Source organism: Canis lupus, chromosome 25 (assembly GCF_011100685.1).
Source record: "Canis lupus familiaris isolate Mischka breed German Shepherd chromosome 25, alternate assembly UU_Cfam_GSD_1.0, whole genome shotgun sequence".
NCBI classification, from domain to species: domain Eukaryota; kingdom Metazoa; phylum Chordata; class Mammalia; order Carnivora; family Canidae; genus Canis; species Canis lupus.
This window is the reverse complement of record NC_049246.1, coordinates 34,909,933-34,935,962: the sequence shown is the minus strand read 5'-3', so window position 1 is coordinate 34,935,962 and position 26,030 is coordinate 34,909,933. Positions and strand designations below refer to the sequence as shown.

The 26,030-nt window shown below is 36.5% G+C and overlaps 1 protein-coding gene across 2 annotated transcripts in view; it reads left to right on the top strand.

The window, feature by feature from the left end:
• The window catches only part of PPP3CC (protein phosphatase 3 catalytic subunit gamma), an 81,957-nt gene that overhangs the window by 43,768 nt on the left and 12,159 nt on the right, over positions 1 to 26,030 (top strand). For both annotated transcript variants that reach the window (XM_038573849.1, XM_038573848.1), the window contains exons 5-10: positions 821 to 966; positions 2,788 to 2,927; positions 7,639 to 7,716; positions 7,834 to 7,928; positions 12,332 to 12,457; positions 13,177 to 13,248. In XM_038573849.1, coding sequence (XP_038429777.1) covers positions 821 to 966; positions 2,788 to 2,927; positions 7,639 to 7,716; positions 7,834 to 7,928; positions 12,332 to 12,457; positions 13,177 to 13,248 — 657 coding nt within the window. The remainder of the gene's footprint in view (positions 1 to 820; positions 967 to 2,787; positions 2,928 to 7,638; positions 7,717 to 7,833; positions 7,929 to 12,331; positions 12,458 to 13,176; positions 13,249 to 26,030) is intronic.

Sequence of the window (26,030 nt, the reverse complement as noted above, 5' to 3'; positions counted from 1 at the left end):
AAATACAATTTAAGATGAACATTTTTATACAGAATATAATTAGGACAAAATTTGCTTAAAGACCTTAAAGATCATGAGCAAAAGATTATTGACATTTTATTGATTACTCTTAACACTTCAGTTTCCATTAATATATGTTCAGTACCTCCAGGGAATCTTTTTAGACCCAATAAACATTTAGGCTTACAAGACTACCATGGGCCATATTGGCATTCATCTACTTAAGAAGGATATGGTCCAGGAAGGGGGACAACACCAGGCATTCCTTTTCAGTGGGTATAGCAGTCCAGACGTTTTCTGCCTTTCACCATCCCCTCCAAGTCACAATCCCAGGTGCAGGGAAACAAAATCCACATTGGGCAGATCAGGGAGCCACTGTGGCTTAGAAGCCTCATGTAGCACAGTTGCCAGTATCTCCCATAAAGCTTGGTTGGTATAGATTCCAGGGTCCCAGAGGGACCTACCTTGAGTCATCATTGCACTCAAAAGTCCAAAGCTATAGCTGCCTATCAGGTAATTGAGTAATTTTTACCATAAGAAATGTTGCCTAATAACACAGCTGACATTCACCTTAACAGGTTTCCAGGACAACAGGACTAGAAGGTTAATCCAGGGTCATATTTGTCTTTAGAGAAGATTTTGTTTACCTTTTAGATTTTGTTTACAACTTTTCAAGAATATTTTTATAAAGATGATTGTGTTTTCAAATTTGCCTGAAATAAATGACTTTGAACTAGCTTCATAATTTTCTGCCCAATATTCTTATTCATATATGATAAATTTAGCTTTTCTTCTTTTGACTGTTTTTCTTTTTTTATAGGTCGAATTAAATATTCTGAAGAGGTATATGATGCATGTATGGAGACATTTGACTGTCTTCCTCTTGCTGCCCTCTTAAACCAGCAGTTTCTGTGTGTACATGGAGGGATGTCACCTGAAATTACTAGTTTAGATGACATTAAGAAAGTAAGTAACCTTTCATTAGCCTCATGGAATATATATTTTTTCAGTTTTTTTATTGTAGTCAACTATATGCCTCTATTGCTGAAAAATTTTAAATGCAGATAATCAAAAGTAAGAGAATGGAAATCATCTGTGACCTCATTATTGGGAGAGGACTACTATTAACATTTTGCTAAATGTCTTCCAGAAAATTTCTGTAAATTTTAGTGAAATCTGTACTTTCATCAACTGGAAACATAACCTATTTTGAGTATAGCCCTAAAATTTTAAATTATGTAGCATTACGAAAGGAAGGAAATCAGGCTTCCCCTGTTCTGCAATTAATTGTGTAACCTTGACCAAATCAAGGTTAACTCTTAGTTACATTTTCTTCTCTGGGAAATGAGGAAGTTAGAATGGATAGTCTGTGAACTTCCAGCTCTCAAATTCATTGGCTTTGGCATTTTATTTTATTATTTTTTTATTTTTTAAAGATTTTATTTGTGTATTCATGAGGGACACACAGAGAAAGAGAGAGAGAGAGAGGCAGAGACACAGTCAGAGGGAGAAGCAGGCTCCATGAAGGGAGCCTGATGCGGTACTCGATCCCAGGACTCTAGGATCATGCCCTGGGCTGGAGGTGGGCGCTAAACCGCTGAGCCACCCAGGGATCCTGGCTTTGACATTTTAGATGATAGAGTTTAACTGCTACACTTGCATGAGTTAATGATTATTATTTTCAGGATTTTCTATAAAGATGATCAATCTTTTTTTACTTCTTTTGTCCTACATTATCATCATCTTTTCTCTACCTTTGTATTGTACCTGTCTCATATAGGTACTGAAATTAAAGATTTTTTTTTGTTTATAAAACTTTTCTCTGAATTAAAGTTACTCTCCTCAGGGTAAGAGGGTGTGCCTATATTTCTGCTGCCTTATGATCTTTAAAATAACCGACTTTCTCCTTTACATTGTAAGTCTTGAATTTTGCAATTCTGAATCAATTGTATTAAAAACCTCCCCTTTCATTTAGAAGTCTTCAACTCTTTTAGTTACTGGGTTTGTCTTGGTTTTCATGCTACTAACCAAAGCAGCAATGACTAAAAGCTTAAATTAATAACTTACATTGAAATGCCTGCACTGCATAGAAGGGAAAGGATGAAAGTTCTTTACAAAATAAAACTAGAGGGGATCCCTGGGTGGCGCAGCGGTTTAGCGCCTGCCTTTGGCCCAGGGCACGATCCTGGAGACCCGGGATCGAATCCCACGTCGGGCTCCCGGTGCATGGAGCCTGCTTCTCCCTCTGCCTATGTCTCTGCCTCTCTCTCTCTCTCTCTCTGACTATCATAAATAAATAAAAATTAAAAAAAAAAACTTGAAAAAAACAAACAAAACTAGAAATCTCCTTTGGAATGAGGTAAACAGTGAACAGAACCATTGTAAAACCTTTCCTGGTCTGATGGTAATGTTAGCTCACCTAGGCAGTTGAAGTGAATTTTACATAGTCTTTCTCAATAATAGTATATCTCTATAATGGTTGATTTCACATTTGAATTAAATGAGTTCTGCTTTTAAGACTAGGATGTAAAGGAGTCCTTTTCTACAGTATGGTTAGATGCCAGGGATATTTATAAAAATTTATTTCAAAAAAATAATAAATATGTATCCAGATTTGTTAAATGCTCATTTTCTTCCTAAAGGAAAACTCCTCTAAGGGGCTTTTCTCCTAATACATTCTTGTGGGTAGGAGGGTTTTGTTTTGTTTTGTTTTTTGACCCATACCAGTTTCCAAAAGCTCTTTTGCTTTCATGATTTTTCTTCTTTTGGCTTTTGTGTGTCTTTTAGTTAGACAGATTTAAAGAACCTCCAGCCTTTGGGCCAGTGTGTGACCTGCTTTGGTCCGATCCTTCAGAGGATTATGGCAATGAAAAGACTTTGGAGCACTATACCCACAACACTGTCCGAGGGTGCTCTTATTTTTACAGGTAAGCTAATCCCCAAAGTTATAAAATTAAGAAAGGCAATTGTAATATGTATCATCAAATTATTTTTAAGTACTTTATATCTCTGATTTGTGTAGTATAGAGACTTGTTTAATTTTTTGATTAATAGAAGGTAGAAAACGTGTTTATTTTGTTTTTCATGTTTTAATAGGTATTATGTGCTCCCATAATATATAGGAGTACCTTCATTAATACCTAAGTGTGATGTACTGAACATAATTGAACAGAACATCTTGCAGTGCTTAAGTGTTTTCTGATTCTAAACGATCTCGATTATTATCTATGAGTTTTTTAAAAATAAAGATTTGTTGGCTCTTCCCCCAGAGATTCTGATTAGGTAGATCTGAGACAGGAAAATCCGGTTATTTTTTTTTTTTTAAAGAGTTCTCCGGTGTTTGGAACCACTGCTATAGGCAAAGATATAAAAAGAATAGGACATTGTGAACTAAGTGCAGGACATTTCCTGGAAGTTGGCTGTTGTCTTAAATCTCCTATGTGAGCTTTTATTGTGTTCTGCCATTCAAAAATAGGGAGATAGAGGTTTGAAGTCTAAAGTTTTTTAATCCCAATATTTTACTGTGACAAGTAATGCATATATTTAGTTCCCTAAAAATCTCTGTTAATTGCATGAGATAACATATCCATTAAGTGAAATCCACATACAAAAAGTAAAAAGCTTTACTACTGCCATAGTTTTAACATTCTTCTAAGCAACCTTGTTTTAGTTCTTTCTAAATAATTTAGATTTTACTTCTCTTTTAAAAAAATTTAAGATTTTATTTATTTATTTTGAGAGAGAAAGAGAGCACATTGGGTGGGGGGAGGGGCAGAGTTTGAGGGAGAATCTCAAGCCGACTCTCCACAGAACATGGAACCCACACAGAGTATGGCTCAGTCCCATGACCCTGAGATCATGACTTGAGCCAAAACCAGGAGAAGGACAGTCAGCCAACTGACTACCTAAATTTTACTAATCTTTACACTGGTTAAAATAAAGAGCATAATGTCTTTTTATTGTTTGCTCAATATAAACTGGTATGATTTCTTTGGAGATGAACCTGACAGCATCTCTCTATTATAAAGGCCTTTAATCCAGAAGTTCTACTTCTAACGTGTGGTCCTGTGGCTATACAATTGATTCTTGGTATTTATGAATTCCGATATGCAAACTTGTCTACTTGCTAAGAATTACTTATAAGTGTAAAGTCCCCACTCATAGCACTTTCACTGTCATTCAGACATGTACACATGCAGAATGATGAAAAATATGTTACTTTATGTTACTTAATGTGTGTTCCTGAGGTCTCAAGGAGCTGCTCTGCCTTCTTGTTTCTGCTTTCATGCTTAAGACCATTCTTTTTCTGATCCATTTAGTGCAATATTTTTCGCATTTTTTTGTTGGTAAAATGGCCCCTAAGCATAGTGCTTAAATGCTATTGAGTATTTATTCATGTAAGAAGGCTGTGATGTGTCTTACAGACAAAATACGTGTATGTTGGGATGCCTGAGTGTCTCAGCAGTTGACCATCTGCCCTTGGCTCAGGGCGTGATCCTGGGTCTGGGGATTAAGTCCCCCATCAGGCTCTCTGCAGGGTGCCTCCTTCTCTCTCTATGTCTCTCTCTCTCTCTCTCTCTCTCTCTGTGTGTGTCTCTCATGAATAAATACATTTTAAAAAATACATTTATGTTATATAAGCTTTATTTGGGAATGACTTACAGCATTGTTGTCCATGAGTTCCATGTTAATTAACCAACAGTATATATTATTAAGTAAGGTATCCTTACACAGAGACACACATAAAACAAGGTTATATATTGATTGCTTAATGAAAATGTGACCAGAGGATCAGAGGACCCTAACTATGTATTTTCTCTAGGAGTGGTGGTTCAGTTTTAACTAACTCAGTATTTACAAGTTAGCTTTATAGAACATAGCTAATGCAAATAATAATAATCAACTATGTGGAAGTGTGTAAAATATATGTACAGTTGACCTTTGAACAATATGTGTTTGAACTGAACAGGTCTACTTACACATGGATTTTTAAATACAAATACAATACAGTACTATAAATTTATTTTTTCTTATGATTTTCTTTTTTAAGATTTCATTTATTTATTCATGAGAGACACACAGAGAGGCAGAGACATAGGCAGAGGGAAAAACAGGCTCCATGCAGGGAGCCCGATGTGGGACTCGATCCCAGGACCCCAGAATCACATCCTGGGCCAAAGGCAGCCACTCAATGGCTGAGCCACCCAGGTGTCCCCCTTATGATTTTCTTAATAACGTTTTTCTTTTTTCTAGCTTGCTTTAGTGTAAGAATACAGCATATAATAGATAGAACATAGAATGTTGATACAAAATATGTATCAATTGACTGTTAAGGGTAAGGCTTCTAGTCAATAGGCCAGTAAAGTTTTGGGGGAGTCAAAAGTTACATACGTGAGGAGTGCCTGGCTGGCCCAGTTAGTAGAGCATGTGACTTTTGATCTCAGGGCCATGAATTTAGGCCCCATGTTGGGCATGGAGCCTACTTAAAAAAAGTCTAACAGAAGAAAAATTTTAAACACAGCTTTTTGACTACATGGAGAATCAGCATCCCCACATTGTTTAAGAGTCAATGGTACGAGGTTATTCACTGCTGTATTATTTATGATAAAAACTCAATTTTTACAAAAAAAAAAAACAAAAAAAAAAACTCAATTTTTTTTTAAGTAGGCTCCATGCCCAGCAAGGAGCCCAACGTGGGGCTTGAATTCATGACCCTGAGACCCTAAAATCAAGATTGTGATGTTTAACCAATAGAGCCACACAGGACAGGGTACCCCTATGATAAAAGATTTAAAACAACCTAATTGTTAATAGAAGAGTAGTTAAATACCTTGTGGTACATTCAGACAATGGAATGTGCCAGATTATGCAATGAGGCTATTTTTTTAAAAGATTTTATTTATTTATTCATGAGAGACACACAGAGAGAGAGAGAGAGAGAGGCAGAGGGAGAAGCAGGCTCCATGCAGGGAGCCCGATGTGGGACTCAATCCCAGGACTCCAGGATTACGCCCTGGGCTGAAGGCAGTGCTGAACCACTGAGCCACCCAGGGATTCCGAGGCTATTTTTTTTTTTTTAATTAAAAAAAAAAAAAAAAGAAAAGAAACTCTTTATATATGTATACAAAATAAAAGCATACCTTATTTTATTGCAAGGTATGTACATTATTTTTTTAGACATAAATAATGGGAATAAATTTTGGGAAACCAAAAAATTAATTTGACCTGCTTTATTTCAATATTTGCTTTGTTATGGTGGTCTGAAACAGAACCCACAACATCTCCAAGGTATGCCTATAGAATATCTTTTAAAGGATAGTCAAAGAAGCCGAGAACATTGGTTGCTTCTAAGGTAGCTGGAAGATAGATGTAAGAAGAAGGAGGCATTTAGGGGCACCTGGCTAGATCAGAAGAGCATGCAGCTGCCTCTTGATCTTGGGGGCTGTGAGTTTGAGCCTCATGTTGGGTATAGAGATTATTTTTAAAAAATAAACTTAAAAAAAAAGGAAGCATTTCACTATATAACCATTTGTATGTTTCCATTTTATACCATGTGAATGTAATTGATTTTTCTAATGAGCATAATAAGAAATAAAGATTTAAACATGAAGTAAATAATTAACACTAATTCTAGGATAATTTAGTATCCTTCAATTTTTCCTATCAGATTTTTCTTTTTTCTTTTTTTTTTTAATAGAGAGAAAGAATCTTAAGAAACCTAAACAAAAATCAAGAGTGCACCTGGGGCACCTGAGTTTGGCTAGGTCTTGATCTCAGGGTTATGAGTTCCAACCCACTGAGCTCCATGCTCAACACAGAATCTACTTGAGATTCTCTCTCACTCTCTCTCTTTCTCTCCCTCCCCCCCCCCACTTTCACACACACTACCCTGGTTTTTTTTTATTATTATTATTAAGACAAGAAAAGTTTTGGTGGTGTTATGTTATGGGTTAAGACAAAAAAAATTAAAAGGTAAGGAAGCTCTTTTTCTGTCTTAAGGTTGTTTGTTATCTGCATATTTGATCTGGAATGAGGTATATTAGTGAAGTGGGAAAACAGTGATGATTGCTAAGCCATTAATAAAAGTTTATTGATATATCAAACCTATAATTTTGAAACAAATTCAACTTATAGCATCTTGACTTTTCCCCTTCCTCCTGTTAGAAAACAATTGTTTTGGGCACTTAAATGACTTAGTTGGTTAAGCATCTACTTTCGGCTCAGGTCAGGATCTCAGGGTCCTGGGATTGAGCCCTGAGTCAGGTCCTGCTCAGCAGGGAGCCTGCTTCCATTCTCCCTCTGCCCCTCCTCCCTCTACCTCTGCCCCTCCCCTGCACCCTTGCTTGGGCTCTCTTGCTCTCTCAAAAATAAATAAATTCTTTAAAAAAATAATAAAAAATAAGGGGTACCTGGGTGGCTCAATCAGTTATGTCTACCTTCGGCTCAAGTTATGATCTCCGGGTCCTGGGATTGAGCCCCCCATCGGGCTCCATGCTCAGTGGAGAGTCTGCTTCTCTCTCTCCCTCTGTGCTCGCTCTCTTTCTCTCTCTCAAATAAATAAATAAAATCTTTAAAAATAATAAAATAAAAGACAATTGTTTTAGTTCTCGGTTTATGTTTTCTAATTTTCTTTTTCAGTTACCCTGCAGTTTGTGAATTTTTGCAGAACAATAATTTGTTATCAATAATCAGAGCCCATGAAGCCCAGGATGCTGGGTAAGTTATATTAAAACTGTACCAAAAAATAATAATAATAAAAAAATAAAACTATACCAATTATCATGGTCGAGTTTTTGCCTTTAATATCAAGACAGATTATTATCTCTCTTCCAGGTATCGAATGTACAGGAAGAGCCAAACGACAGGCTTTCCATCACTCATTACAATTTTCTCTGCCCCCAATTACCTAGATGTCTATAATAATAAAGGTAAAGGAGTCCAGTGATATTTGAATTTGAATTTGTGAGTAAATGTGAGCTCTAGTTTAATTATATGTATGTATATATATTTTATATATATATATAAATTTTAAATAAGAAAAGAGGTCTTAATTGAAACAAGGGCCAAGGAACTTAGAATTTAGGCTACTGCTTGGTTTTCATTTCCTAAGGATTATTGGGCTTTTTGTAAATATAAATAATGATCATAATAGGTCTGATGTATACTCCTGAATCAAAATATAAGAAGAATGGGGTGCCTGGTGGCTCAGTTGGTTGAGTTAGTCCATTGAGTCCGTGGCTCTTGGTTTCTGATCAGATCATGATCTCGTGGGTTGTGGGATTGAGCTCTGTGCTCAGCAGGGAGTCTATTTGAAGATTCTGTCTGTGTGCCTCCTCCCCACTCTTTCTCCCTCTCTCTGTAAAATAAATCTTTAAAAATACGTATATAAGAAGAAGTTATTTCAGGTTCATGTTAGAATAGTCATCATAAATTATTGCTTTTGGTGAATTTAATTTATTTGTAACAGTATCTCAATAAAATGTCACTGGTATTTTAATGTTTGTAAATTATTAAGCTGTTTTTGCTTTTTGTGAATGATAGAGGTAGAATGAATACTGTATAACAAGTCAGAAAAATCATTTTAGTCCAAGCCCCACCATAAACCAATAGTGTGACTTTAAATAAGTCACATAATTTTTCTAAGCCTCAGTTTCCCATATAAACAAAGAGGGAAAAAATAAAAAATAAACAAAGAGGATTAAATATAAACATGCTTGCAATCCAGAAATTCTCATTCTTATACTTTATCCTATTGAAATTTTTTACTTTTACATATGCCCAATGTAGGGCTTGAACTCATGACCCTGAGATCAAGAGTTGCATACTCTACTGATGGAGCCAGCGAAGTACCCTGAAATTTTTTTTAAAAAATTTTTTATGATTCATAATTTGTAAGTATCAGGGCAAAATTCCTCTGTAATATCCTCTGTAACATGCCTCTGTGTAACTATTTTGTCGTTTACAAAGTATGACTATAAAATAATAGAACTTCCTTACAAACATGCTGGAACATATATATCCAAGTGAGTATTGTCCCTTCACAGTAGTTACCTTGGAAAGGTATATGCTTATTCCAACAATGCTGCCATTGTTCAAAACGTTTTTGGAACTCCTCTTTTGGCATTGCCTTCAGAGTCTGCGACACATTCTTTTGATTATCCTCAGTGATGGGAAATCTTCGTCCTTTGAGGGTGGATTTGATTTTTGGAACAGCCAAAAGTCATTCGGAGTCAAGACTGGTGAATAAGGTGAGTGATCAAGCTAGATGCTACCATTTGGGGTCAGAAACAAGGTATGATTATAGGGTAATGAGACTGGTTTTTCTTGTGTTGCTTATAAAATAGGTTTGGAGGCGATTCCAAAAGAGGAGTTCCAAAAATGTTTTGAGTAATGGCAGCATCTTTGGATTAAATATACAGTAAGGGAGCAAGGTATATTGAAAAGAGTACTAAGCTAGGAATCAGAAATTCTAGTCTAGTCCTGCTTCACTTTTAAATTCACAGTTAACATGACAATTTCACATTTAAGAAGACATTTAACTTCTCTGAGCCTCAGTGTATCTTTAAAATAGGGTTATTGAAGATAAGTTGGAACAATAAAAATAAACATTAAAAGCATCTGTCAAACTCTGAAATTGCTATGATACTATAACATTTTACTGTTATTGTACCTAGTGTGATTACATTGGAGGACCATACTCATCTCATATATAAGGTCTGGTGTGTTTGTAGTTGGTGGTTTTTAAGTCTCATTACTTTATAGTCATACCTTGTATATGCAGCTGGGGAGTCAAGTTTAAAAGAAATCCACAGTATACTAACTATGTAGCCTTTTTAAAGGGAAACTGAGGAATGACACATCTCACTTCAGTCTGATTTGAATCAGTCATCTCAGGGTCCTTCAGTGGCTTACTATCCATTTAAAAAAAAAAAAAACTTCTTTAAGTTCTCTCTTAGCGGGGATCCCTGGGTGGCGCAGTGGTTTGGCGCCTGCCTTTGGCCCAGGGTGCGATCCTGGAGACCCAGGATCAAATCCCACGTCGGGCTCCCTGTGCATGGAGCCTGCTTCTCCCTCTGCCTCTGCCTCTGTCTCTGCCTCTCTCTCTCTCTCTCTCTCTCTGTATGACTATCATAAATAAATAAAAAAATTTAAAAAAAAGTTCTCTCTTAGCTGTATAATTTTTTACATCTCGTCATTCTTTTCTGAGTCTTACCTATCCTGCAACACTCTGCTTCTCCCTAACTCCATTCTTTCTTATTTCCTCTTCCTACTATTCCCAATATGTTAGACTTAGTTTTGTTCTTATTTCTTCCATTATGAATGGTATGTACTGCTTGTATTGGTCACTTCTTCAAGGACACTTCCTGGCCCTAGTTCTTATATTTGTGAGAAGACGTTCCCTTGTCCCTTGTTAAACCTCTCTAGGAAGAGTGTCTGTTGACTGCACAGTGGATTTATCAGTGTGCTCACCTGAAGCATGGCACCCAACATAGCAGTCACTTCACTTACTCACTAAATACCCTAGCTCATTTTCTGCCCCCTTCTAACCTGGTTTTGATCTTGATTATTCCTTTAGTGAACTTTTAAATTCATAGTCATTCTACCAGAGTTTTCTGTTGACTGATACAATTGGTAACTTTATTTTAAACATTCTTATTTTCCTTGGTTGTTTCTCAAACTTTTTTTTTCTTTTTTTAAGAAAAACACAGTGGCATCTGAAACAATATCTGCTGGTACTCATTTACTCCCCATCCAAGTACCTCTTTCTTGAAAATGACAGCCCTCTCCCCCTTTCCTTTCTCTCTTTCTTCTCCTGTTGCTCTTCTTTCTTGCATATTGGTACCAAAAAGTATTCCTTAGTTCCAGTGATTATGTGAAAGATCCTTAAGTCATGATTTTTAAAGATTTCTATTTTCATTTTTTTGTGTCTACTGGGAACATACCCAAAAGCAATTTTTTATACTCTCATTTCTAATCACCCACTAGAAAGACCCACTTCTCACTTCTTTTTCCTGTATAGATTGAGGGAAATGCTGAATAATTATAAATTCATCTAACCTAAATAAAATACATGTATATGAAAATAATGGGACATGTATATCATATCCAGTGTTAGGTTTTTAAGAGCAGGAGATCCAGGGGATCCCTGGGTGGCGCAGCGGTTTGGCGCCTGCCTTTGGCCCAGGGCGCGATCCTGGAGACCCGGGATCAAATCCCACATCAGGCTCCCGGTGCATGGAGCCTGCTTCTCCCTCTGCCTATGTCTCTGCCTCTCTCTCTGTCTCTCTGTGACTATCATAAATAAATAAAAATTAAAAAAAAAAAATTAAAAAAAAAAAAAAAGCAGGAGATCCTACTTTAATGTGTTTTCTTTATAATCCATGGTGTACATTTTAGACACTCAGCAACTTAAATTTTGAGCATACGAGGCTATCCTTTAATAAGCAAAGAAACAGAAACTAGGAAATGACCTATACCTGTCATTTCTGGAGTACTTCATAATACCTGATTCTATTTATGATCACATAAATACTACTTCAAATAGACTCCCTGCTGAGCACAGTAAGAGTAAAGAGAATAATGCCAACAACATTGCAGTGCTTGTGCTCATGGTAAAGTCTAAGAAATTGGATTTTAAAACTTAAAATATAAAGAAAATTAGTTTGGTACCAAAGTATGTATACAAATACATGAACTGGTTAATTTAAACATTTATACAGTGCTAGCAATATAGTGATTCTGTATAGGAGAGGTGGATATTTCTTAGTCCTTTATATAATATGCAGAGATGATTTAATCTACTTTTGAGCCTTGTAAATCGGTTCAGGTTTACCATCTGCATTCCCCTCTATGAATTGATAATTGCTATGTTATAAGCTCCCAGACAGTTTATAAAGTCTTTGGCTCTGGGTAATGACTAGCAAAACGAGCTGTGTTCACTTAATGAAAAATGTTTGTCTTCAAAAGAAAGCTGTAATTGTAACCATTTGTCCTATAAAGGGAAATTATGACAACATTTTTCTAATGTGGAACCTGAGATTTCTATAGACAGTTACTGTGCAGTGACCCTTTGAAGTTTCAAAATTCAGTTTCTTTTGTACTTTTATTATATGAGATCTTCAGGTAACTTTGTTCATTGGGATAATTCTCAAAAGAATGAACTGTGTAAAATGCTTTAAGATTTTCCATCTGTTCTTAAATACTGAGTTCTGAATTTACAAATGGAAAGTAAGCTCATGAATTCTGTTTAGTAGGTACACAGCTATACAAAGCATACCAGTTGCCATGTCGTGTTCTTCTGTACCAGACTTTCCTGCCTTTTCCTTTTTAGCTGCTGTGTTAAAATATGAAAACAATGTCATGAATATCAGGCAGTTTAACTGTTCTCCACACCCCTACTGGCTTCCAAACTTTATGGATGTTTTCACTTGGTCTTTGCCTTTTGTTGGGGAAAAAGGTAAGAGAACCGGATTATCGTCTTAATTAGTAATGGAACACACTTTTATATTTGCCTGAGCCCCCTGATTCAGAAATGTTTTTCTTAAACTTATAGAAGTAAAAAAATAATAAAAATAAGAATAATAAAGTTATCAGAAATATTTTCTAATTTTCTTCTTGACAAAGATTTTTGAGTGGCACTTAATTGGTTTTTAAATTATAGTTCAATTATGCTCATCTTATTATAAATATCAATATAAAGTAGCTATCCAGCTATGACCAGGATGTTAAAATAGCATAAATCACCGCACCTTTCCTTCAGTATTTATTCAGTGATAAAGAAATATAAATAGGAAATATTGTCCTGTAAATTTTATTTGTGCACCTATACAAGTAAGCTATGCAAATATAAAATAAATCTGTCTTTGTAAAATGGGAGGAAATCTTTTTGTGTACACATCAGTGAGGAAAAGGTTCTGGACAGCAATTCCATGGAACCAAGTAATTATGCAATCAAATCTTCAAAGACCTGACCTTTACTGAAGCAAGTAATTTCCCCAAATTCTTTATAAATCTGAAAGTCTAGATTTAATGTGACTTTTTATAATTATTCTTAATAGCATTATGATAAATAATTTTTGTTTATTTAACATGTATTTTACTTAGACATCCACATCATTGTAGAAAGACTATCTTACTAATTGTACAAATTCTGGGTTATTTTGTCTTCTCATACAGTCACAGAGATGCTGGTCAACATTCTCAACATCTGTTCTGACGATGAATTGATCTCTGATGATGAAATTGAAGGTAAACTTGCCTTTTTCTCATTTGAACTAGAAACAGAAATTTTAGCTTTGGTTTTAGTTTGTTTTGAGTAATTTTCTGTGTCTTGTTAAAAACAGAATTGTGTGTGTTACAGAAAAATAAAATTTGAAAAATGCAGGAAACCATAAATAACAAAAAAGTTACCTATAATTCTACCATCTTATAGATAGCGACTGTTCATATCCTAATGTAATATTGGGTGACCTTTTATCTTTGCATATATTTTCCCCCTCTTTTTCCTTTTTAACAAAAAGGTCATATATTAGTATCACAAACATTTATAGTTTTTTTATAGACTAATTTTTAATAGTTACTTAGTTGTCTTTATTGATGATTTGTTTTAATCAATCTCCTGCTGTTGGATATTGGATTTTTTCTAACTTTTTAAAAACCGTACAGTTTTGAAAATTCTTACAGATAAATCTTTACACATTCTGTCAATAACCAATATTTATTACATGCCTACTATTAGTACTATTTAGGTCCTTGCATGCAATAAGCTTATATTCTAGTGGTGGGAAGACAAACAATAAATAAGTGCAAGTCAGATGTTGATACATGATACGAAAGAAAGGGGGAAACATTAAGAAATTGAGAATAACATTTTCTTGTTTTCACAGGATAAACTTCTAGAAATTGAATATCTGTGTTAATTAGTATTTATAATTTTAAATCAGATACAGATAACTTCTTGGAAGGCTATACCAGATTACATTTTTTTGTGTATGATGCATAGTTCATGTGTACTCTCCAATACTGTTTATTACCATTTTTATGTCTGGTGTTTTTAAAATTTTAATTTGTATATTTATGATGACTGATGAACAGTTTTTTTAATTGACCACATGTATTTTTCTTTTGTGAATCGTCAATTCATTCCTTTTGCCCATTTTCTTACTGGGTTATGTGCATGTTTGTTTTTTGCTTTCTTCTTCTTAGCTGTGTGAGGGATCTTTATATAGTAACATTTTGTTAGATATGTAGCCATGTATTTTTTTGTCTAGTATGTTGTGGGAGGTTTGATTTTAAAGATAGGTCCTAATTTATCTGAGAATGTAGAAGATTCTGGAAAGGTGGTGGCTCCTAAGTTCAAACCTCTGGCTGTCTCATTTTCCAAGCTCTGTGCTGAAGTGACTTACTCACCTGTTAGGATAAACCATCTATGTAGTGGAAAAAGCCTAGCTTACTTTGGGCAGATAGAGAGGAGTTCTAAACATCCTTATGTTTTAGATTCCACATGAGGGTGAAGAGCAGATGGAGCATAGCTTGTGAGTATCTTTATATATGAGATAGGAGATCACTATAAGGAACCAGTTCTTGAGGAAATAGTATAGACAAGAGGAGATTAAAACAAAAAAAGCATTTAAGTTAGGGATAGATAAAATATGTAAGAAATAGATGTAATAGAATTTGTATTAAAATCTTTGTGCAGGGATCCCTGGGTGGCGCAGCGGTTTGGCGCCTGCCTTTGGCCCAGGGCGCGATCCTGGAGACCCGGGATCGAATCCCACATCGGGCTCCCGGTGCATGGAGCCTGCTTCTCCCTCTGCCTGTGTCTCTGCCTCTCTCTCTCTCTCTCTCTGTGACTATCATAAATAAATAAAAATTAAAAAAAAAAAATCTTTGTGCATATAGAAATTATTGTGAATGCTAATTGTATGCACTAAGAAAGGATTCTTAATTACCATAAAGATATGCTTACAAAATTATGCCAAAAATTGTATATGGAATATATATATTAAAATATTGTCATAATAGCAACAGATTCAAAATAATCTAAATGTCCCTCAGTGGAGAAGTGGGTAATTCAAGTATGACATACCCATATGATAGATTCAATACATAACATTATTTTCCTTATGCAAGACTCCTTTTCCTCCTTCTTTTCTAGTTAGCTCTTGTTCAGCTTATTATAACATTCTCATGGAAGACCTTTCTGACCTCCCTGACTAGATCTAATACCCCTGTCATGCTGTGTCATATCACCATGTCCCTCTCCTTACCATTTACTAGAATGGTAATTTTGCATTTATTTATATTAATATAAGATTAATATATTTTACTCCCACTCAACTATAAACCCCCTAAGGGCTAGGACACAGTTGGTTTTTGCTCACCAAGAGAGCCCTAAAGCCTAGTGTAGTGTAATGAGCATGGTAAGTAAACATTTCTTGAGTTAGATTGAGTGATATGAAGGGCAACTATTAAAAAGAGAATGGAGTAGAGCTTTTGGTGCTAATATGGAAAATTTATTAGATATTCTGTTAAGTGCAAAAGTAAATGAATAGAATCCTCTCCCATTTTTTACAGGGTGTGTAGCCATAAGCTGATATGTGCTTTTTAATTTTTTATGAAAGGAAATGAAGAATAACCTTTTAGGTTATGATGGTGAATTGAACATACTTCTAATTCCATTCCTTTCTGAAGCTACACTAAAACCACATACAATTTTAGTGATATAAACTAAAGATTTCTACTTTAATAATGCTATAATAGATCGTTTAAATCAATCCTGACTTAAGATAACTGTAAAAGCTAGACCCAGTATTTTAAAATTTGCTTTAAAGGCATTCAGAAAGCTAATGAAGTAAAATAATTACCAAGAGACTTGAAAGAAGGCATAAATCAGAGAGGTAAAACCAAAATTTGGAACTATTTCTCTCCTGGAGATATTCATGAATTTCAAAAGAAGGGGCTAAGAGGTTAAGCAGCCCTCTTGATAGAAGCTAAGAAATTAGGGCTTGTATTATCTGGGTGTCTTAGTTGGTTGGGCATCCAACTCTTTTTTTTTTTTTTTTTTTTTAATTTTTATTTATGATAGGCACACAGTGAGAGAGAGAGAGGCAGAGACACAGGCAGAGGGAGAAGCAGGCTCCATGCACCGGGAGCCCGATGTGGGATTCGATCCCGGGTCTCCAGGATCGCGCCCTGGGCCAAAGGCAGGCGCCAAACCGCTGCGCCACCCAGGGATCCCCGGCATCCAACTCTTGATCTCAGATCGGCTCTTGGTCTTGGGGTTGTGAGTTCAAGCCCAGTGTTAGGCTAGGTATGGAGTCTAGGTTAAAAAAAAGTTAGGGCTTCATGGCTCACTAAGGATGATGTGAATGCTGATAAGTTTCTGCTCTTTGGCTTGGGACTCCAGAACGTTGCATCTATTTAAGAGTCAAGGTGAACTGGAAGCAGAACAGCCCTGAAAGGGACTACAGTTTACCCTCAAATCATTTTAATCCATGAAATTTATTCATTCATTCATTCATTCACTCACTCATTCATTCGTTCATTCGAGACAGAGAGAGAGAGGCAGAGACACAAGCAGAGGGAGAAGCAGGCTCCACTCAGGAAGCCTGATGTGGGACTCAATCCCTGGTCTCCAGGATCACGCCCTGGGCTGAAGGCACTGCTAAACCGCTGAGCCACCCAGGCTGCCCTAATCCATGAAATTTAAATAAAGTAGCCCAGATGCCTGGCAAAAGTAAACCTCTCTATACTAAGATAACATCATGTAGAACTTTAAATTACTACAAATAGTCTTTCAAATATAATATGTGACTCACAACCAAAAATAACAAGGCTTATGAGGAAATATAACATAAATGAGAACCAACAGAAACAGAAAAAAAAAAACAACAAAAAAAAAACAGATGCTAGGTTCTCCAGACATTGGCTTTATCAGACTGAACTTTAAAATAACTATGCTGAGGCACCTGGGTGGCTCAGTGGGTTAAGCATCTGCTTTTGGGTCAGGTCATGATCCCAGCCAGGGTTCTGACATCGAGCCCCATGTCAGGCTCCCAGCTCAGCGGGGAATCTGCTTCTCCCTCTCCCTCTGCCTGCTGCTCCCTCTGCCTGTGCATTCTCTGTCAAATAAATAAATAAGCTCTTTCATCATAAAATAAAATAACTATGCTAAAAACCAAACCTAAACAATGTATACTATGTTCAAGAACGTAAAAAACTGGGATCCCTGGGTGGCGCAGCGGTTTGGCGCCTGCCTTTGGCCCAGGGCGCGATCCTGGAGACCCGGGATCAGATCCCACGTCGGGCTCCCAGTGCATGGAGCCTGCTTCTCCCTCTGCCTGTGTCTCTGCCTCTCTCTCTCTGTGTGACTATCATAAATAAATAAAAATTAAAAAAAAAGAACATAAAAAACTAGGTTTAAAATTTTGGCAGGAAATTGTGAATTATAAAAGCAGAGCTGATAAGCACTGAAAGAAAATGCTAGGAATGAAAAGTAAAATAAATTTTAAAATTGTGAAAGATGAATTAACAGATTCAGTAAAGCTAAATAAAGAATAAATGAACTAGACATTAGTTTGGAAAAGAAATTCAGAATGAAATCAATAGAAAAAATAAAATATGAAAAAAAGCCCAAGAAGCAGAAGATACAGTAATAGGCTTATCATCTTTGTGTTTGGAGTCCCAGAAGAGACAGAATGGGATAGAATCACTATTTGAAGAGATAATGGTTAATAATTTTCTAAAATTGACAAGACATTAAGCCACAGATTGAAGAAGCTCTGTAAACCAAAGTAGAATAAATACGAAAAAGAAGTAACACCTAAGCACAACATAGTAAAAATGCTTCGGATGACAAAGAAAAAAACCTTTTTTTTTTTTTTTTTTTTAAGATTTTATTTATTTATTCTTGAGAGACACCAAGAGAGGCAGAAACATAGATAGGGGGAGAAGCAGGCTCTTTGCAGGGAGCCCGATGTAGGACTCGATCCCCAGACCCAGATTCACACCCTGAGCCAAAGGCAACTCAACTGTGAGCCACCCAGGCATCCCACAAAGAAAAAAATCTTAAAGCAGCCAGGGAAAAAAAGAGATTACTTTCAAAAGAGATCAATTTAACTGACAGTAGGAGCAAGAAAAATGGAATAACATATTCAAAGCACTGAAAGATGATAATTGGTAACCTGGAGACCTAGCAGAAATACCTTTAAGAGTGAAGAGAAAATAGCATTTTTCAGATATCCCTTCCTTAAAATATTTACTTAGAGAATTACCAAGAGACCCACACTAAAATCTTTTAAAAATTAAATTAAATTAAAAAAAAAAAAAGATGTTACGGCAGCCCCGGTGGCGCAGCGGTTTAGCGCTGCCTGCAGCCCGGGGCGTGATCCTGGAGGACCAGGATCGAGTCCCATGTCGGGCTCCCTGCATGGAGCCTGCTTCTCCCTCTGCCTGTCTCTGCCTCTCTTTCTCTCTCTCTCTCAATAAATAAATTAGTTAATAATAAAAATAAAAAATTTAAAAAATTTAAAAAAGATGTAATAATTTTAAGTGTGTATGCAATGACTTAATAATATGGCTTCATAATATATAAAACAAAAAATAGCAGTATAATGAAAAAAATATTCACAGCAATGGTGGAAGAAATGAACAAATATCTCTCAGTAATTGATGGAACAAGCAGACAAAATTAGAAACATTGTAGAAGATTACAATGTAATTAATGAACTTGACCTAATGGACATATAAAGAACACTGCATCCAAGAGGTGCTGAAATACACCTTTTTATTATTTTATTTTATTTTATTTTATTTTATTTTATATTTTATTTTATTTTATTTTTTAAAGACTTTTTATTTATTTATTCATGAGAGACACACAGAGAGAGGGGCAGACACACAGGCAGAGAGAGAAGCAGGCTCCACGCAGGGAGCCCAACGTGTGACTCGATCCTGGGCCACCGGGGCTGCCCAGAATACACCTTTTTAAACACACATAACATTTACAAAAATTGACCATGTACTGAGCTAAAAGCAAGTTTCAGATGTCAAAATATTTAATATTTAAAATCATAATTACTATATGTTCTTTGACCATATATAGTTAATATACAAATCAATAATAAAAAGGTAATCTAGAACACTCCTATATTTTAGGAGATTTAAAAATATATGTGGGGTGCCTGGGTGGCTAAGTTGGTTAAGCGTCCCATTTGTGATTTTGGCTCAAGTCATAATTTCATGGGTCATGAGATCGAGCTCCAGTTGAGCTTTAGTCGGGGAGTCTGCTTGAGATTCTCTTCCCTCTGCCCCTCCCCCCACTCACACACTCTCCTTCCCTCTCTCTAAAATAAGTGAATCTGGGATCCCTGGGTGGCGCAGCGGTTTGGCGCCTGCCTTTGGCCCAGGGCGTGATCCTGGAGACCCGGGATCGAATCCCACGTCGGGCTCCTGGTGCATGGAGCCTGCTTCTCCCTCTGCCTGTGTCTCTGCCTCTCTCTCTCTCTCTCTCTCTCTCTCTCTGTATGACTATCATAAATAAATAAAAAATAAAATAAAATATTTAAAAAAATAAAATAAAATAAGTGAATCTTTAAAGTATATATATTATATACACATATATACATACATACAAACAAACACTTGATACCTGCTCTGCTGGCTGGCTGGCTCAGTTGGTGGAACAGTTGGTGATTCTTAATCTCAGGGTCATGAGTTCAAACCCTACATTGGGGCTGGAGCTTACTTACCTACTTATGTACTTACTTACTTACTTTATTTATTTATAGATTTTATTTTATTTATTCATGAGAGACAGAGAGAGAGGCAGAGACACAGGCAGAAGGAGAAGCAGGCTCCCTCCAAGGAGGCTGATGTGGGACTCAATCCCAGATCCCGGGATCACACCTGAGCTGAAGGCAAATGCTCAACAGCTGAGCCACCCAGGCATCCCTGGAGGTTACTTTAAAAAAAAAAAAAAGTATGTATACACACACACACACACACACACACGTGCATATACATACTTGATAACCAATGAGTCAAATAAGAAATCACATTGAAAATTTGAAAATATTTTGAGCTGAATGAAAATGAAAAGTAGTGCATATTAAAGTTTAAGGACAGGCAGCACACCAGGCAGGACTGGGCTTGGGGCTAGAGCCTGAACCTTGTGGCCATGTCAGCAGATACTCACTGGTTGACAGCTTCTGCTGTCTTCTGAGAGGAATTTAGTTATACTTGACTTTAAAGTAACAGGATGGTCCGAATTAAGTAAAAGAGATGCCATCCACAAAGAGTTCTTCAAAAATTTTAATCAAGTATTTGGCTTTATGTCCTGAGTCTGCCTCTCTCTACCTCTCTCTGTGTCTCTCATGAATAAATAAATAAAATCTAGAGTGCCAGAGACACAGGCAGAGGGAGAAGCAGGCTCCATGCAGGGAGCCCAACGTCGGACTCAATCCCGGGTCTCCAGGATCAGGCCCTGGACTGAAGGCGGCGCTAAACCGCTGAGCCACCCAGGCTGCCCTAAATAAAAGCTTTAAACATAAAATAAAAATAAAATCAGTGCTTAAATACAAATTGATTTAAACTTGGGGGAAAAAAACAACAACATTTGGGGGATGTATCTAAAGCTGTGTTTAAATTTATAGTTTTAAATACATATACTGGAAAAGAAGAGAGGCAGAAAATCAGCATCCATCTCAAAAGGTTGACAAAAGGATAGACAGTACTTTAAACCTAAAGAAAATAGATGGAATAAAATAAAAAGTTAAGAATATTAGTTACAAAATAGGAAAAAAATACAGAGGTAGTAATACCAAAATGTGCTCGTTTAAAAGGGTAATAAAATTGATGGATCCTAGGTAAGATTTACCAAATAAACAAGATAAGACAAAAATTACCAATGGTAGTATTAAAAAATGTAGACATCAGACCCTATAGACTTTAAGAAAATAAAGTAAATTTATACCAATGAATTTTAAAACTTAGGTAAAATGGACAGATTCCTGAAAAATGTAGCTTATTCAAATTGACACAATATAGAAAATCTTTTTTTTTTAAGATTTATTTATTCATTTATTCATGATAGACACAGAGAGAGAGAGGCAGAGACACAGGAGGAGGGAGAAGCAGGCTCCATGCCGGGAGCCCGATGTGGGACTCGATCCTGGGACTCCAGGATCGCGCCCTAGGCCAAAGGCAGGCGCTAAACTGCTGAGCCACCCAGGGATCCCCAGAAAATCTTAATAATTACATGCCTACTAAGAAATAGGATCTGTAACTTAAAATCTTTCTAGGAAGAAAATTCCAGGTGAAGATAACTTTACCAACAAATGTACCAAACATTTAAGAAAGAAACAACACCAACCTTATACAAATTCCTCCTGAGAACAAAAAAGAAATGCTCCCCAGCTCATTTAGTGAGGCTGTTGTATAACTATGATACTAAAATGTGAAAGGACATTATTATATCTATATAATAATCCTAAGTAAATAATCCTAAACAAAACATCAAGAGATTCAAACTAACAATATACATAAAAGAATTATGCCTCCCAACCAAGTTGATTTATTCCAGAAATGTTGGAAGATTTGACATTCAGAATTCAGTCAGTAGGGATCCCTGGGTGGCGCAGTGGTTTGGCACCTGCCTTTGGCCCAGGGCGCGATCCTGGAGACCCGGGATCGAATCCCACATCGGGCTCTCGGTGCATGGAGCCTGCTTCTCCCTCTGCCTGTGTCTGCCTCTCTCTCTCTGTGACTATCATAAATAAATTAAAAAAAAAAAAATTCAGTCAGTATATAGTAATGTAAGATCTTTTTTTTTTTTTTTTGTAAGATCTTAATAATAGCGGGAACTGGGTGGAGAGTGTATGGGAACTCTATAGTGTCTTCACAACTTTACTTAACATCTAAAACTATTCTTAAGAATTTTTATTTAAAACTGTATAATTCACTGCATTATAAAGGAGAAAAGTCATATCTTAGTAGATGTAGAAACAGCATTAAGAGTCATCATTCTTTTGCAATAGATATGTTAAACTCAGCTTACAAAGGAATTCCTTAATTTAACAAACATATCTATAAAAGCCTGTTGCAAACATCATATGGCAAAATATTGAAAGCTCTCCTTAGTGACTGGGAACAGACAAGAATGCCAGTATCAATACTTCTATACAATATCGTATCAGAAGTTGCACCCAATACAATAAGGCAGTAAAAAAGCAACATAGGGCATAAAGATTGGAAAGAGAGAAACAAAATTGTCATTATTTATAAATGATGTGATTGTGTGCAGAGAACACTTAAAAGAATCTATAGATTGTTAAAATCAACAAATGCATACAGCAGAACTGCTGGATACAAAATCGATAAGCAAAAATTATTTATATTTCTATTACCAGCAACAAACAAAATGAAATCTTAAAAGCATGCCATTTAGGATATCCTCCATAACAACAAATCTAGCAAGTAGTGTGTGATACCTCTGAACAACAAACTATAAAACATTATTAGAGAAATTTTTTTTTTTTTAGAAATTATTTTTTATTTTTTTAAAGTTTTTTTTTTTTTTTTTAAGATTTTATTTATTTATTCATGATAGACAGAGAGAGAGAGGCAGAGGGAGAAGCAGGCTCCATGCCAGGAGCCCGATGCGGGACTCGATCCCAGGTCTCCAGGATCATGTCCTGGGCCAAAGGCAGGCACCAAACTGCTGAGCCACCCAGGGATCCCTAAAACATTATTAGAGAAATTAAAGGAGATCTAAACAAATGGAAAGAAATGTTCATTAATATTTGGAAACCTCAGTATTGGGCAGCCCTGGTGGCGCAGAGGTTTAGCGCCGCCTGCAGCCCAGGGCATGATCCTGGAGACCCTGGATCGAGTCCCACGTCGGGCTCTCTGCCTGGAGCCTGCTTCTCCCTCTGCCTGTGTCTCTGCCTCTCTCTCTGTCTCTATGAATAAATAAATAAAATCTTAAAAAAAAAAAAAAAGGAAACCTCAGTATTTAAAGATCTCAATTATTCCCACATTGATCTATGGATTTAGTACAAAGTCAAATATTAGCAGCCCATTCGATTCTAAAATTCCTATGGAGGGATGCCTGGGTGGCTCAGTGGTTGAGCACCTGCCTTTTGCTCAAGTCATGATCCTGGGATCCTGGGATTGAGTCCCGCATTGGGCTCCCCACAGGGAGCCTACTTCTCTGTCTGCCTCTGTCTCTGCCTCTTTCTCTGTGTCTCTCATGGGTAAGTAAAATCTTAAATAATAAATAAATAAACAAACAAATAAATAAAATTCATATGGAAATGCTGAGGATAGATTCTAAAATTTGTATGAAAATGCTACAGATAAGGTTCCAAAATTAGTATGGAAATAGCTTAAGTCTTGAAGAAGAACAAGGTGGGAGGACTTATTCTTCATATCAAGATTTACTATAAAGCTAGAGTAATTATAATTATTAATTCAAGGACAGATGAGCACTGAAACAGAACAGAGAACCCTGAAACATCACAACATATGTGGACACTTGGTTTACACCAGAGGTGGCACTACCAATAGTAGGAAAATGTTGTATTTTTAATAAGTGATTTGGGGATATCAGAAAAAATTATACCTGATCCATATCACATTTCAAGCCCCAGAATAATTTCCAGATGGATTAATACATTCAAATATGAAAGGCAAAACAGTAAAGCTTCTATTCTAGAATTTATAATATAGAATATCTTCATGGCTTTGGGGTAAAGGACAATTTCTTAGTGCGGACACAAAAAGCACTTACCATACAGGAAACTATTAATAAGTTGGACTACATTAAAATAAGAACTTATATTTATCAAAAGACCCTATTAAGAATGTGAAAAGACAAGGTACAGGGTGGTAGAGCATATTTGTAACACAATCAACAAAGAGCTCAGTTGCAGAATGTGTAAAGAACTGCAGGTCAGTTAGATGAGACTTGAACAAACACTTTACAAAAGAGAATATCAAAATGACCTGAAAAGATTTTCATCCACATTAGTAATTGTGAAAATGCAAATTAAAACCACAATGGATGATTCTGTACATCTGCTAGATTGGCTAAAATTAAAGGTGAATTACAGATAACACCAAATGGTGGCCTGGATGTGTAGCAACAGGAATGCTCATACACTGAAGTGTAAATTAGTATGTCCACTCTAGTGTCAGTAATGCCAAACTGTTGTCCAAAGTTGAACATATACATATCCAATAACTGAGCATTCTAATTCTTGGAATATACCTCACAGAAATAGCAGCAAGGAGAAATGCATCAGAATAGTCATAGCAGTCAAATTCACAATAGCCAAAAAATTGGAATCAGACCAAATACCACTGACAGTTAAAAGGGTAAATTGTGGCATATACATAATAGAATTGTATACGATAATGACGATGGACTACAACAGGCAAAACACAGATCAGTCTTACAAACATAATGTTGAGGAGCACCTGGGTGGCTCAGTGGGCTAAGCGTCTGCCTTTGGCTCAGGTCATGATCCCAGGGTCCTGGGATTGAGCCCCACATCAGGCTCACTGCTCATCAAGGAGTCTCCTCTCTCTCCCTTTTTCCACCTCCTGCTCATGCTCTCTCTCACTATCTCTCTCAAATAAATAAAATCTTTAAATAAAAAACATAATGTTGAGGGCAGCCTGGGTGGCTCAGCGGTTTAGCGCTGCCTTCAGCCCAGGGTGTGATCTTGGAGACCCGGGATTGAGTCCCACATCGGGCTCCCTGCATGGAGCTGGCTTCTTCCTCTGCCTGTGTCTCTGCCTCTCTTCTCTTTTTCTGTGTTTCTCTCATGAATAAATAAATAAAATCTTAAAAGAAAAAACAAAAACATAATGTTGAGCAAAAGAAGCCAGACACAAAAATATATATTTGATTGTTCCAATTACATAAAGTATAAAAACAATGAAAACCATAGTGCTTGTGGATCCACACACACTTACATGGTAAAACTATAAAGAACAGCAAGAAAGTGATTTCAATAAGGGTCAAGAGAACGATTTTCTTTGGGAAGAAAGAGATTATATATCTGTATTTTGTACTTTTCTTTATGTTTCTCCTACTTGACAATAAAAAAGTTTTAAAAGTTACAAACCTATAAAAACATGAGATTTTTGCAGGACTTTTTAGAAGCTGGAAAACGAATGAATGTTCCTCACTTGGCTGATTCAAGAAAGCTGAAGTAATGGGGAATGCTGAGTTCCAGCACAGAATTCTCAAAAGGCAAAGGAATTGGTAGTAGGAGTTTTTAGAATTGGGGACTGTGGGCTGTGGGGAGGAGGGAGATGGTCACTGAGTTGAAATGAGACTAGATGGAAGCTATTTGAAAGGCAATTACAGGGCGTCTGAGTGGCTCAGTCGTTGAGCTTATGCCTTTGGCTCAGGTCATGATCCCGGGGTCCTGGGATCAAGTCCCACATCAGGCTCCCCACAGGGAGTCTGCTTCTCTCTCTGCCTGTGTGTATCTCTCATGAATAAATAAAATCTTAAAAGAAAAAGGCAATTAAGTCCTAGTTGTTACTGGGTAACTGCCTCACCTCCAGGTCTGGAGGTTAATCTCTAAAAAAAAATGTAAGCCAAAGAATTTCTGGATTAGGGGTACAACTGAAGATGTCAGTGCCGTGCCCGAGACATGTGAATTAAGTGGCCATGTATATCCTCAATACTGATACAGAGAACTCCCTCACAAAGTCCCACTCTGATCACTTCTGATAAAGCTGTCCACTCGGCAACTTGGAGAGCCTTGTAGGTCCCCATTCTCAGCCACAATCAGACTCCTGGGATTATATCAGGATAGTCTTGAAGAGAATCAACAACACAAACAGCAAAAAGCAATGTGAATGAATGTGAGATTCTGAAGAGAATACAAAATTGAAAAAGGGAAAGACTATAATATCTCCAAAAAGATGTAGGAAGATAGTAACAAAAATTAAACAAAAAATATACCTCTCTTAAGAGATTTGTAGGCTCTTCATATTGCCCTTTGTTTTGG